Source organism: Setaria italica, chromosome I, assembly GCF_000263155.2.
Source record: "Setaria italica strain Yugu1 chromosome I, Setaria_italica_v2.0, whole genome shotgun sequence".
Classification (NCBI taxonomy): Eukaryota; Viridiplantae; Streptophyta; class Magnoliopsida; order Poales; family Poaceae; genus Setaria; species Setaria italica.
Genome location: NC_028450.1, coordinates 5,697,142 through 5,710,808, shown reverse-complemented (window position 1 = coordinate 5,710,808; position 13,667 = coordinate 5,697,142). Strand labels below are relative to the sequence as shown.

At 42.2% G+C, this 13,667-nt stretch overlaps 2 protein-coding genes across 2 annotated transcripts; both read right to left on the bottom strand.

Annotated features, from left to right (window-relative positions):
• Window positions 1-238: 238 nt before the first annotated feature.
• On the bottom strand, window positions 239-3,986 carry LOC101782176. Its single transcript, XM_004951607.3, has 5 exons — window positions 3,451-3,986; window positions 1,788-1,944; window positions 1,092-1,312; window positions 829-1,002; window positions 239-741 (listed from the first exon to the last, which is right to left on the bottom strand). The coding sequence occupies exons 1-5, from the start codon at window positions 3,637-3,639 to the stop codon at window positions 655-657; spliced, it is 828 nt and encodes a 275-aa protein (XP_004951664.1). The 5' UTR covers window positions 3,640-3,986; the 3' UTR covers window positions 239-654.
• A 1,678-nt stretch (window positions 3,987-5,664) lies between these two features.
• Window positions 5,665-13,422, bottom strand: LOC101781780 (probable sucrose-phosphate synthase 2). The gene is made up of 13 exons (XM_004951606.4): window positions 13,138-13,422; window positions 12,950-13,039; window positions 11,628-11,836; window positions 11,181-11,244; window positions 9,973-10,671; window positions 9,720-9,827; window positions 9,439-9,570; window positions 9,145-9,321; window positions 8,840-8,893; window positions 8,678-8,740; window positions 7,876-8,580; window positions 7,626-7,753; window positions 5,665-6,223 (listed from the first exon to the last, which is right to left on the bottom strand). Exons 1-13 carry the CDS (start codon window positions 13,324-13,326, stop codon window positions 5,947-5,949), a joined length of 2,895 nt encoding a protein of 964 aa, XP_004951663.1. The 5' UTR covers window positions 13,327-13,422; the 3' UTR covers window positions 5,665-5,946.
• Between the last annotated feature and the right edge of the window lie 245 nt (window positions 13,423-13,667).

Below are 13,667 nucleotides of genomic sequence, written 5' to 3'. Positions count from 1 at the left end.
GACCGCAGGGATCACGCTGTGGCCGTGTCGGCGCGCGGCCCGCGGATCCTGGCAGCTGGCTCCGCCGCGCCGAGCGCAGCGTTTTGTTTCGTTTCGTCCAAGGGAACGGCAGAGAGCTCAGTCTTGGTCGACGTGGTGACGACCGCTACCTGGGAACATACTGGTGGAGCTATTCATTCATCCAGATGGACGTACGGGTTCGGTAGCTGGTAAACTGGATTCAGATTGCAGAAGTCTCTTAAACATGAACAGTTCTAGCTGGTAAAACATCCTCTCTCTCTCAATATAACCAGTACATCGCTTGATTCTTCTGCGTTCCATATTACAATGCATCAGTTCTTACAATTCCAACCCACGCAATGACGCAACCCATAATGTCACAAGCAGACAGTAAGCACCAGGGTGCACCGCCAAGCAGACAGTAATGTCACATACCAGTTCAACCTCCAAGTAAACAGGAGTTCCGGACCTTATGTCGATGCTTCGTAGCTGCGTAAGCCTGATGATTGGGTGATTTGCTGGTATATGCAACATTTGAGCTCTCGGCCTAAAGGTCCTGAGTCACTATATCACAGTAGCGATACGTGAATCCCTCTCCCTCACTTTAAATACATCATGGTGTTTATTATGAGAGGTACATAAGCACAACATTTATTAGAAGACATCAGGGGGAAAACGTCCAGGCATAGAATTGTTCTGCTGAGCTTGCTTCAGATGCACTCTAAGTGCATAGTTATTTATCTGCAATGAACCACGATTCCCAGATTAACATTTTTACAGTAAAATGTGAAAGGGTCAAAATTGCAACAGGTGATGAGCGTGGAGTACCTCGAGAGTTTTTAGCTGCTCCTGGTACTGCAGCACCAACTGTTTCAGGCTGTCAACCTCCTGAGTCCTTGCATCAAACTCTTTTTGGCGCTCATGCTGTATCGCAACACCGCGCTTCAGAACAGCATTTTCGCGCAGTATTATTGCTAGTTGCTCCTTCAGCATCACATTTTCCTATGGACAAGTAAAAACATAACCACTTAGGCTTCCCAGCAAGCACAGGTCCAACAGATCAAAATGCCTAGTGATGCATGCTATAGTACCCTGTGCAAATTCTGCACTGCTTCAGGCCCTACTCGATCCATGATGGATTTTTCAAATGCTTCCAAAGCCCTGGAGGCACGAGCTCGTGCATCATCTATGTCGGAGGAGCTCATCATCTCTCTGACAAATAGCTCAACCCATTCAGAGCTATGATTATTTGTCTTATTAATATCAATTGCAGGGGGATGCTCAGTAACTACACGGCCATTACTGACAGTGCCTGTCCAAGATTGAGAATCATAAAGTTAGCATCAAAGGAAATGATTTATGAAGATGTAGCAAAAACAAGTGATTTCTGAATGTACATATCCTAGAACAAATAGAAGCCTAAGTAATACCCAAGAAAAAGAAAAGATAGAAGGTGAACTAAGACGGTTGGCACACCTGATAGTTAGCTTTAGCCAATACAAAGTACAGGCATTCGCTGCTACCTCAAATAAACACTGATAATACAAAGTGGGAAATCTGGATCAACAGGAAATAGGCATATGCTGCAATGTTGGAAAGACAACAAAAGATGCCTCCTTGATGGCATTGCCCAAAAATTTAGGCAACACCAAGCAAGTGGATTTTTAACTGTAGCAAACATTAATCTAACAAAGTTCTTACCAGTAATCAAACATGTGAATGCACGACTAATATATGCTACAAATTATTTCATGCAACTGCCTTGTAATGAAATCCAATCAAGATACCTTCAGCTGACAACTTAAGAGCTGCCGATAGACCATTCTCTGATGCACCAACAGTAGCGGATAGGATAGCCTCAGCTGACTCCAAGCGCAGCTCAGTCAAACTTTTTATTGCAGAATCTAAATCATCTCCAGATGCCTCAAGAGCTCTTTCGAGCAACTGGCATCATTTTAGAAATCAGTATCAGTGTAACCCAAATGAAAATCAACATCATATACTTGATTTATTCACTACCAAGACAAGCTATAATCAAGAATACAATCATATAATTGCCAATCTCTAAAAAAATGGTAATATTCAAACGAAGTGCCCAGCTGCAGATAACAACCACATAACCAGAAACATATATTCCAAACAAAGGATACATGTCACAAAATATATGTGAATACCATGGCGATATAAGAAAATCTTACATGTGTGGGACACATGACATAGACCAATATAAATGTTGTTAGTTGTTAGCTAGCACAAATGGGTACAGGTTTTTCCAAAAGCTTACTATATCAAAATACGTGGGTGATTGTCAAATGTACATTGGACCTGTCAGTATCATCTACATATCTACAATAGTCCAATACATCTCAAACAGAATTGATATAAATATCTAGTTCGATTCAGTGTTTTAAATAGCGGGCTATAGAATTTAGCAGAGAGCTATGCTCAGTCGTTATAGCGTCGCTACAGACTGCTATTTAGTGTAACACTGTCGTGGCGGCAATCAGCCGCTATTTAAAACATTGGTTCCATTGAATTCATATGAGTGAAAGCACCATTTTCAATAAATAATGAAATGAGAATTGTAATTCCACAAAATAAATAACATCACATAGGGCACTGCCAAGTGCAAGAAGGAAAGGTGACACACTACCATGAAAAAAACTTCCTGAACTTGCAAACCCAATACGAGCTTCAAATAAACACGAACTGCAAAACTGGACAGCTCATAAACAGATAACTTTTTAAGATTCTGAGAAATGGTCAGGCATCAGAACATCAAACTTTTTGGTGGGTATTCCAAACAAGGCACAAAAACTAGATGAAAGTTGAGATAATCTTGCCATTTGAGCGATTATAAACTACTATGTCCTCAACTGGGAACCATTTGGGCGATTATAAACTACTATGTCCTCAAACTGGGAATTTCACATGTCAGTATTCATATTTTCTCTGCTTGATGAACACCCAAGTACAATTCTTTGTTTAATTCATAAGCATTGTGTAAAAAAAAATGAACAGACATGCATCAAATGTTTTAGCTCCATTTTTTCCTTGAAAACAGATATGCCAATCATCTAAATGCCTCAACCTAACTTCACTTAGTAAAAACACTGCACAACAAGTTATGCAATAAAAACCAAAACTTTAGAACAAAGAGAGTCCTGTTCCACCAGACACTATAGCTTAAAAAAATTGCAAAATCATGAATCTACTACCATAAGAATGTGTATTTTTCGCATCCAAGTGCTCACACCAAAATCGATACCATCTAGATCCACCTAGCTGGAGCAGTCTTATCTGATACGCAGTAGCAAGATCTAGATTCTAAAACGCGCTACCCATGAAATAGAAAATTCGGTTAGAACCAAATGAGCCACCTTTCCGCATCCAAGCGCCATTTCTCACCGAATTTTGCTAATTATAGATAAACAAAGCACGTAGACGAACCTGGGGATCCATGTCCGGGAAGAGGGGGAGTAGGTGGTGGAGCAGCGCCTCCCTCCGGCGAGCCGGGGAGCAGCGAGCCCGCTTGGAGGGATGATGGTGATGGGGAGGGGACGGAGGGGAGGAAGGGGAAGGTATAAGCTCGTCGCCGAAGATGGAGGAGGACCTCTTGCCGCACACTACCGCAGACATGGTGGCCCCCGCCGCCGCCTCGCCGCGCCGCCGATCCGTTCGCCGCCGCCGCCGCCGCCGATCGCGCTACTCGCCCCCGCCGGCGCCGGACACCATCTGGGCCGCCGGGGCCCGGCCGGTGCGCCCCTCCTCACACGGTGATCCACGGCGGGATGGAGAGCTTGGGGTGCGGGGGTCCGAGGAGGCGCGCGCGGGGGGCGTCCGGACGGTGGCGGTGGCGGAGAGAGGAGGCGGCGGCGCTGGTTCGGGGATGGGGGAATTGCGTTGCTTGGTTTGGTTGGGTTGGGTTTGATGGTTGGCGACGCTGGGCTTGAAGGTTTGTGTGGCACGTCACATTTTTATGGGCGTTGCGATATTCGCGGCTCTGGTTATGTGTGTTTTCTTTTCACAGGCGGTGTTGTTGCTTCTTTTTGGGCTTTTGGCTGCTGCATGCTGGAGCTGGAGTGGAATGTCTACGCGAGGGCACTAGATGTTAGTAATAATTCAATCCAGATTTTCTGCATTGTGATTAAGATTTCTAGAGTTTCTAACAATATAATTCAGCGTGTTGCTTAGTACTTTAGTACTCCATCTATTTCAAATTATAAATTGTTTTGATTTTTTAGGTTCGTAACCTTCAATATGTATCTAGATATACATGTCTAGATACGCAAAATAATTTGAAATGGTGAAAGTATGTTTCAATGGTTGGATGATAGAAATAGAGCTGAAAAAAACTTAAGCATAATGCCGGACTATCTTGAATTATAGTATAGTCATTTTTAAAACTTAAGCATAACCTAACCTATGGCAAATAATTTTATTGCTGCAAAATGTGATACCAGTCCAAGCAAAATGTGATACTAGTATACTACCTGGGTGGCTGGGTCACATGGGCTCACTTGGATCCTGTCCGTCAGCTGCTGGGCTATGCATGCCTTGTTAGTTCCATCTTCGAAGAGACATCCTAGCTCACGCTTCTCAACCTTCGTTTCTCCTCGCCTGGAAGAAACTTTACCGTGACTTCGATGCCCGGTGGGGGGATCGGAGTTGGTATCGTGCACATGTCCACCTCCGTCGCAAAGAATCCTTCGCCCTCGTATTCTTCTTCCCTTTTCTCCTCGTCCCCCCGGCGTTATCCGTTGGTCGACCAGGTGGCTGGCTCTCCATCGCCGACCACGGCCTCTCCACCCTTTTCACTTTTTTTAGCTTGCCCGCTCACGTGTCCGGGGGAACAGATTCGTGCTGTTCCGATGGATCGTTGCTCCGCTCCACGGGGTCGGCAGCGTGCCACAGCATATACGTGCCTCGTCATCCAGCGATTTTGTGCCGTTGGAACAGCACGCTCCAGCTGCGGGCGCGCGTGTGGGTCGGAGCATGCATGGAGCATACAGCGACATGATACTTTCTCATGAAAAAGAAACAGTTTTCGACCTCTGCAACCAACCGTATAGAGCCAAGTGCTTACAACGTCTACACCTTCAGTTTCAAGCTGATCGCAAGAATAGAGATTACACTACTAAGAAGAAAAGGGAAATAATCAAAACGACATGATACTGGGCTACACAAGCCATCACAACTCTCAAGAGAAAATGGAAGGGGCATTGCCGCCCAGGTAATGCATGTTCAGAAGGTAAAGCAAACTAAGGGTGGTTTGGTTCTCTAGGAGCTCCTAAAATTCCTGTCATATCGAATATTTAGATACTAATTATGAGTATGAAATATAGACTAATTACAAAACCAATTGCACAGATGGAGATTAATTTACAAGACGAATCTATAAAATTTAATTAGCCCATGATTTGACAATGTGATGCTACAGTAACCATTTGCTAATGATAAATTAATTAGGCTTAATAGATTCATCTCGTAAATTAGCCTCCATTTATGTAATTAATTTTATAATTAGTTTTATAATTAGCATTCGAATATTCGATGTGATACGAACTAAACTTTAGTTCATGAAACCAAACACCCCTTATCCAGACAAATGATGGAGAGATTTGTCTGGAGAGAGGAGTCCATTTTCCAGGCTCAGCAACCGCGTGCCTTGGAACATTGCCGTTCCCAACCATTCCTTTCTTTTGCATTTGTTTTTTTTTTCATTATCAATATGTTGTAACGCACGTACTCACTTCAAAATTTGGGGACAGTACAAACAGAGGGCAGTTATTCACAGCTCAAGAATAGACCACCACCACCGCACACAGTGACACAAACACCTCTACTACAGCCTACAAACAAAATCGCATTTCCATCAAGCATGGAAACGGTGTCTCCTTTGGTTTTCTCGTTCATGTGGTATGGGAACAGAAGCTCGGAATGGTGTCATTGCGTCAGTATACCCATCTGCTGCAGGGCGAACCTCAGGTCATCGGTCGTGTAGCCCTCAACGCCGATGATATTTGAGCTGTCGAGCGCGACGACATCCTGCAAGGGGTATCTCCTGACGGTGTGGATCCTGTTTACAGGGATGTTGAATTCACCCTTCAGGATGACGGTCCTGTGGAGACCACCCAGCAGCTCCTCGTAATCTGAATCGCCACTTTCGCCGACGAGGACTGCCACATTGGGTACCTCTATCCCCCAACGTAAACACAAGTACCTAATGGAAAAAAAAATGTCATCGGTGGTAACAATATGATACACATGTGCAGACTAAGAGCTTATTGAAGTAACGCACAAAGCTCTCTATTCAGCAAACTTTAGGGCATATTGGTACTATTCATGAGAACTTTGCTTTTGCTTCAAAAAAAATAATAATAGAAAAGACAACTTTGCTTTGAGACAATAATAGAGCTTCCATCAACTCGTGAAAGAATCCTACTGAATGTTAAATATCTATTCAAAGCGAAAGCATGCAAAGGGAAGGCACAATCTTATACTAAAACTTGAGGGGATTTATAACAAAATGAACTGCAGTCGGGTCATCTGAACACAATAGTAACTAATGGAGTATGAGGTTACAACATCTCAGACTTCTTTGGCTAGGGGATTGTGACCAAATCCTTCGAATTTTGATCATATTTGAACTACATCCTGAATTCCTACCTATCCAGTTAGCCCTGTTAATTGGGTTGTAACCCATGTTGTAACCACACCAATCTATTCTCATAAGAAAATAAATATAACCCACCCTAAACCAAACCTCCACTATCACACACCACACCACCCCAAACTTACCATTGCATAAGTTATACAAATTACTTGCCAAATATGGTTACAACCCAATAAGAACCCATTAGGTACCCAATAAAAACCCATTAGTTAACTTTTTTTTTGAGTTTGTATGTGACTCTCAACGTGGGGCCCACATGTAAGTCTAGCCATACTACTTTGCACAAAGTAGCGGACTATCAAGCTAATTCATCTGCAACAAGTTTCGGTCAATTCATCCAAAATTTTAAGGTGTGAACACGAGGTTTTAGTTTTAGGGTCCGACTCTTGACGCGGGCCCCACATGTAAGTCCAGCCGTACTGCTTTGCATACAGTAGCGGACTGTTAAACTAATTCATCTGTAACAAGTTTCGATCAATTTATCCAAAATTTTAAGGTGTGAACGCGAGGTTTTATTTTTAGGGTCCGACTCTTGATAGATGAGGCTCCAGGCTTTTGGGTTCTTAATGGGTCTCAACCCACAGGTTGAGAGTCTTTTAGATCCAAAAATAATACCACACACCCCAAACACCTTCCAAACTATTTATTTGTAAAACCCAAACCAAACCAAACCATCTAGCAGGCCAACTCATTATAAAACCAATTCAAATGAACTTATTATATAAACCAAACCATTAAAACCAATAAACCCAACCCAATTAACAGGGCTATATCCAGTCCATCCAGACAAGCCCTTAATGTTTTGCTTGTACGAACACACATTCGTAAAAATTTTAATAAAATTAGTAGGAAATCTAAAATGCAGATACAATACCTTAAAGATATAAGCTGGTAACTGAAGGGATGACAAAGAATAAATAAATAATAAAAATAAATAAAAATGCCAAACCTTAGAGCCTGAGAACGTGATGCGTGAATAGGGACTACAGATAATCTTGTAGCACTGTGGTTATACAATGCATTGCAACGGAGAGATTGGATTCTCATCAACTTCCTCAACTCCTTCAAAGGAGGGAGCTACATAAGAAAATAGTCATGTCAAAGGTCATGAAAGGAAAATGGTGGTAAATACTTAAATGAAGGGATGTGCACACGGAGTTTCAAGAAAGTAACATATGGCTGGGAAATTAAAGGCTTACATGATTGGGATTAACCACTCTAAATGCAAGACAATAGGTTGAAGAGTGTTCTGGATCTTCAAAAATAATTTGCCTCTCTGTTCTCCCCTTTCTTTCTACCACTGAAGTGGCCCACTTCACTAGATACTTCCTTAGGCCTTCTCCTCCCCAACGATACTCGATATGTGACTGGTGATTTTGATCTAATGCAAATGTAATCTTGGAATTGTTTGGCGTTTCACCAGAGTATGAAGGATAATAAATGTTGCTCCCACTATTACAGATGAAAGCATCAAAATCAGTGGGAAGCATGCCTGCAGGTACTAGCAATGAATATATCTCTGATATTGTGAGTGAAGTTGACAGCACAAAACCAGTTGAATCCGACATGTTTTGTGTCCGTATGACCTCAATAGCATTTCTGATTATCTTCACTAGATCTTCCTTGCTAACAGAGTCTACAGAAATAACAATGATATGCTTCCTTCCTGAAATAGGTGTATTACTCTGCTCCTCTGTGTCACCGATAGCAGGAGACCTCGGGCCAAGAGTTAAGATCCTTGACAGGTAATTCTTGCAGTGCTCAGGCCATGAGAATTGGTGAATATTTTTCAGTCCATTCTCTCTGCACCTTGACCAAAGTTGTTTGTCAGAAAGAAGTTTGTAGAGGGCATCTGCAATGGCATTCTGATCATGTGGATCAACAAGGAGACCGTTGTTCAGGACCTGCATTAGCATCAACAAGAAAAACCGATGTAGAAATGTAACATATTTTTCAAAAACAAAGTACGTGTACCAAAGGACTAACGGAAGGAAAACACACCTGATTAATTTCAACAGGGGCTCCATTTTTGGTTGCGATTATAGGCAAACCATTCATAGCAGCCTGCTCATGGATACAGCAAATTGGTTGTAACTAGGATACAGAGACAATATAGTACGGTAATAGCAGCAAATAGTAAATTGGAATCTCAAGAGTCCTGACCTCTATCAGAGTAACCCCAAATTGTTCAAAGTAAGCTACATTTACGAAAGCTCCCTGCAGAAAGATAGCGTACAATCAGCATCCAAGTGTATAGTAAAGGAACACAACTCCTAAGGATGTAACAAGTTCAGCTGCTATTAAATAAACCATGGCTTCTAGTTCACAAAATCAAGAATCCATTCTTCCTTTTTTACTTGATTTTTTTATATATCTCAAATGTATGACTTTCTGTGCTAGAACCAGATAAACAAGTACAAAACAAGAACCTCAAATGATATGTTCCATACCAAAGGAAAAGAGTGTACCTTTGTTCTTGCAGCTAAACGATAAATGTCGGGAACTTCTGAGTGCTTATGATGCTTGGGGTATGCCACTTGACCATACAAGTCATATTCATCAATCAATGTAAGCACTGATGTCAGCACAGCAGCACTCATATTGTGCATCTTAGAAATAGCTTCACGATTACCCATTATCAATGTCTGCAATACAAAACCAGAAATAAGCACAAAAGATAAGATCATTCAACATCCTAAGGGTTGTGGTTAAGGTCCTGTAACAAAAAAAAAGAATATCAGGACAAGTAATATCAATCTTACAAGATTTGCAAGCTCCCTTAGTGGCCGACATTCACCAAATGCCTTTACAAGTGTTGTAATATTCTTCTCAGGATAAGGGCGAGCAACAGCTAGAATCATAGGCTTCCTGGGATTTGTAAAGAAGCGCATTATCTGCCACCAGTTGTACACATATGTATAGTCAGTGTTTAAAATTTGAAATGCAGGTTTGACAGGTCAAAATAAATCATCTACGTTAACAATTGAATAAATGCTTAATTAATGACTTAGTGTGCAAAGTGTGCTGTAGAAAACGCAGTGACCTGAGACCAAATAGGTGGATCCTCAGATGCTGGGCATGGATTCTCTTCTTCACTATCCATATCAAAATCATGAATGATGTGACCAAATTCAACTCCAGGAGGAATTATCTGCAACAGCCATGAAGAGAAAATAAGAGAAAAATCAAAGCCACAATAGACAATTGGTGCAATTACATCTTGTGCTAATTGCCTGGAAAGAATATACTTGCAACGATCAAAGTTACAGCAGGAGGATAGTAGAATGTGTACTTACAACCATACGAGGCATAAAACGGCCATAACAATTAGCACCACGTTTTACTCTTGCTCGAAGCTTTCTTGCAAGTATAACCTCAAAACCATCATACAAGTTCCACTGCTCTTCTATCTCTTGCCTGGTGCTTGCAATGACGATCTCAGACGCATCAAGAGATAGCTCCTCTGCCTCAATTCGGCACATTATTTTGTATGTCATATTTATTTGTTCCCTTGTTTTTCGCCCTTGTTTGAGAAGCCCTTCCAATTTATCTTTCCCAAGAAAATGTCCCGTGAATGCCATAGGAAGGTTAAGTGCTCCAGAAAGTAGAGCAGCAGCAATTCCTGCACTGGCATAATGCCCATGAATCACAGCAGGCCATACCGGATGTCGGAAGCCAATTTCTTCACCTATGGCCTTTGACATCTTCACAATATGGCTGAGTGCACCATCAACAAATTCTTGAATGAAAGGCCATAGCTGTTCTTTAGCTAGATACTTGTCTTTTGGACCAAACGGTATCCGTATTATATATGCACCACTATTCTCTCCTCTTTCTTGTTTAGAATTTTTACCACTTGTTGAAACCAACAATTCCACTGGTTCACCATAACTGCGATCAAAATTTGGTGCTAAGATTTGTCTTGTTAGCAGATCAACCCGGTAAACTCCAGGAGATGAACTCAATGCTTTAGCAAGTTCGACCACATATTTGACCTACAAAAATGTTGAAATATATTGTTTACTCATCTAACCTTTACATAGGTGGGAAATATCAGATTACAAAATATAAATGTGAATGTGCTGTGTCTTTTCTAGGTATGTTCATTTGTAATGGAGAAAACAAGTGCGACCGATCAAATACTAAAATCAATGACACAAAATCTAAATGTTTTTGAGTGATAGAGCAAAATAATAGAAATTCCAATACAGGAGGAAAAGTATCCAATTATAATTAGATGACAACCGCTGAGTATCATATAGGAGTAGAAGTTTTTTTTTTCCTTGCAAAATATAGAACCTATTTAAACTCCCATTAAGATACATTCTTCAGTAAAATTTGAGTTGTGAAGAAATAGGAATCTTTGTAATTTTTTAAGAAATAATCATCAAGTCAAACTTGAGTTGTCAAATATTGGAAGTGTACGCAATATAATAGATCATGATGTGCACTTGTACATGTCAATAAAAGTTGTTATCTTATTAGCTGAGTGCAGCAAAGTTACCTGGCCACCTGTATCTGAATCCCGGCCAAGCTCCATATTCTCACCACGGACAAGACCATGTAGACTGCAGTATAAAGTGCAGATTGATTAACAAAGGCTATATGCCAGTGATGAGTTCCAAATTGCATATTAGCCACTGTAAAACCGGCTAGCTGCCCATATGCCACTAGAGTCGTGAGCGATTCATTTGGCTTTCCACTAACACTGACAGTAGGGAAACGCCATAAGATTTACGCATTTGTCAGAACAAAGAAATCAGTGCCCCTCCAAATACTAAAAGAATAGAAGAAATCATTTCTTCCTTGCTCCCTACGGAAAAAGATTTGGAAGAACCTGATTGTTTATCCATCAAAAAGGACCATAACCTCTTACTCTTAGTGCGCATATGTTTATTAAATCACCAAAATAGAGGTGGAAACATTTCTTTTAAAGGAGTATCATCTATACCTGATCAATACTATGTATAGCTTGTCAATTGAACTTGTCTTAGGTGAGCTCCCTGTTGTGCTGTCACCATACGCAACAGATGGATCACCAGCATCTTCTCCCTTTTCTCCTTCAAACAGATCTTCAGACATATCTGCGGTAGCATCAGCTCGTGTTTTCTCGGTTTCTGGCTGGCGTTTCAACATACGACAGGCTTCTTCCTTCTCAAACTGCATATCCAAATATGTATAAATAGAGGACAATTTTAGAAAGAGAAGAATAGACAAAACTCTAATATTTGGCCTCTCATGAAAGCAGGAATAGAACATCAGGACCTCTGCGCTCTTTGATATAAAAAACTTATGTGGTACAATTAACACAGCATTGGGTACTACATAGTCATAGTTACAAAAGAGGTATAAATGTAAAACGGCAGGCCAAGTGGTAAATCAGAGGTAGACTAATGGTCTGTTTGGATTGTGGTACTGTCCCGTACAGGCTCAGTTCATCCGTCATGAAACCAAGCCGCGGAAGATGGGGTCATCTGATGATTTTTGAGGAATCAGCGAATCAATGAAGACCCCTCGCAGGGAAGCCTAGGAAGGATCGCTTTGTGATAGACCAGATCGATCAAGGTCAGATGTAGGTTCAGGTGGTACCGGATTGGTCTGTCTGTCAATCGAGACATGCCCTAATAATACTGTAAAGTGCTTAACAATGCGACAGGGAACTATAGTCAAAATGGAATGTGATGTGTTATGAGAACACAATAATAGCCAGGGTCCAGGGAGAGCTTTGGAATATACGAAAGGATGCCCGAATGGGATAGGCCGAGTCAGAATGGCCAATTGACTCAGATACTTAGCTAGTGGGCAGTGGACATTCATGAAATTCCCTTGTTCCCAGCATCTGTCACAATTGCTTTAGCTGCTAGACAAGGAAAGGCATTTACAAACTAACAACGATTAGAAACATAGGAGGAGCAGCTGACAAACTTGGGATTTATTAGAAGTGGGCAAGGTGTAACATCAAAGCTGTATCAGAAGGCAATGACGTCTGAAAGCAAACTCTCCCACGTCAATATAGTGTTCTGTTTTTATGCATCTCATCTTAACTGATCGAGTTGCGTCCAAACGTCACCTAGCAACATCTGTGCAATTTCTGGCAAGGGATCCCTTCTGGCAATAACTAGGGAAAAAAAGCACTCGTCTATCCAACTCGCTCGAGCTAATCACCAACCTCTCGGTAGAATGGTCGCCACGAACTCCATCCAACGCCGAACGATACTTTGAACTAGCACGGTCCAAGGAGAGAAAAGCAACCGGCGAAAGAACCGAGCTCACCTCCTTCTTCTTCCTGGCGAGGTTCCAGATCCTCCACGTCATGTTCTCGAGCCGCGTGTTCCTCTCCTGCGGGCTCCTCATCGCGTTCGCCTGCAGACACGGCACGCCCAGATCGGTGATGGAATCAGAGCAGCAGCAACGGGAGAGAGGAGTCGGAATTGCGGTGGGCGCATCGGCGACGGACGTACGCGCAGCCATGTCTTGTAGAGGTCGGTCTCGTCGTACCCGGTGATGACCTCCTCGACGAAGTAGCGCGCGGGGGAGAAATGGCCGCGCTCGCGGAGGAGGAGGGAGGGCCGGTCGCCGCCGATGGCCGCCTTTCCGGCGTCCAGGATGGCGTCGAGGTAGCTGTTGATCCAGTTGTCGTTGCCCGCCATCGCCGCCGCCGGCGAGGAGATCCCGGCGAGATCGGGGGGACGGAATGGGAGAGTGGAGAAGGCTAGGCGGAGGGAGGGAGAAAAGGAGAGGAGGAGGTGAGGAGAAATAAGCTAGCCTAGTTAAAAAAAAGATATATATAAAAAAAAGCGTTGGAATTGTTATATTGCAAAAAAAAAAGAGGAAAGGTGTCCTCACAATGGGGTGAGTAGCCAACAAGAAAATGGTAAGGTGGCATGGTGACATAAATGCTTGTTTAATTCAATTGGGTTAGTCGATTTCAGATTAAGTTTAGTCTTGAATAAAAAAAAAGTTTGAATTAATATATGCAGTTTTCATCTTT

Bases quoted from the DNA above. Each gene is read 5' to 3' on its own strand.
- LOC101782176 (XM_004951607.3), bottom strand. From the start codon at position 3,639: ATGTCTGCGGTAGTGTGCGGCAAGAGGTCCTCCTCCATCTTCGGCGAC. The intron at 1,945-3,450 runs GTTCGTCTACGT...AAATGATGCCAG, and splicing joins TCCCGGACATGGATCCCCAG to TTGCTCGAAAGAGCTCTTGA. The intron at 1,313-1,787 runs GTATCTTGATTG...AATCTTGGACAG, and splicing joins TCTTAAGTTGTCAGCTGAAG to GCACTGTCAGTAATGGCCGT.
- LOC101781780 (XM_004951606.4), bottom strand. From the start codon at position 13,326: ATGGCGGGCAACGACAACTGGATCAACAGCTACCTCGACGCCATCCTG. The intron at 11,245-11,627 runs GTATAGATGATA...TTTATACTGCAG, and splicing joins CTATACATAGTATTGATCAG to TCTACATGGTCTTGTCCGTG. The intron at 8,894-9,144 runs GTACACTCTTTT...ATCTTTCTGCAG, and splicing joins GTTTAGCTGCAAGAACAAAG to GGAGCTTTCGTAAATGTAGC.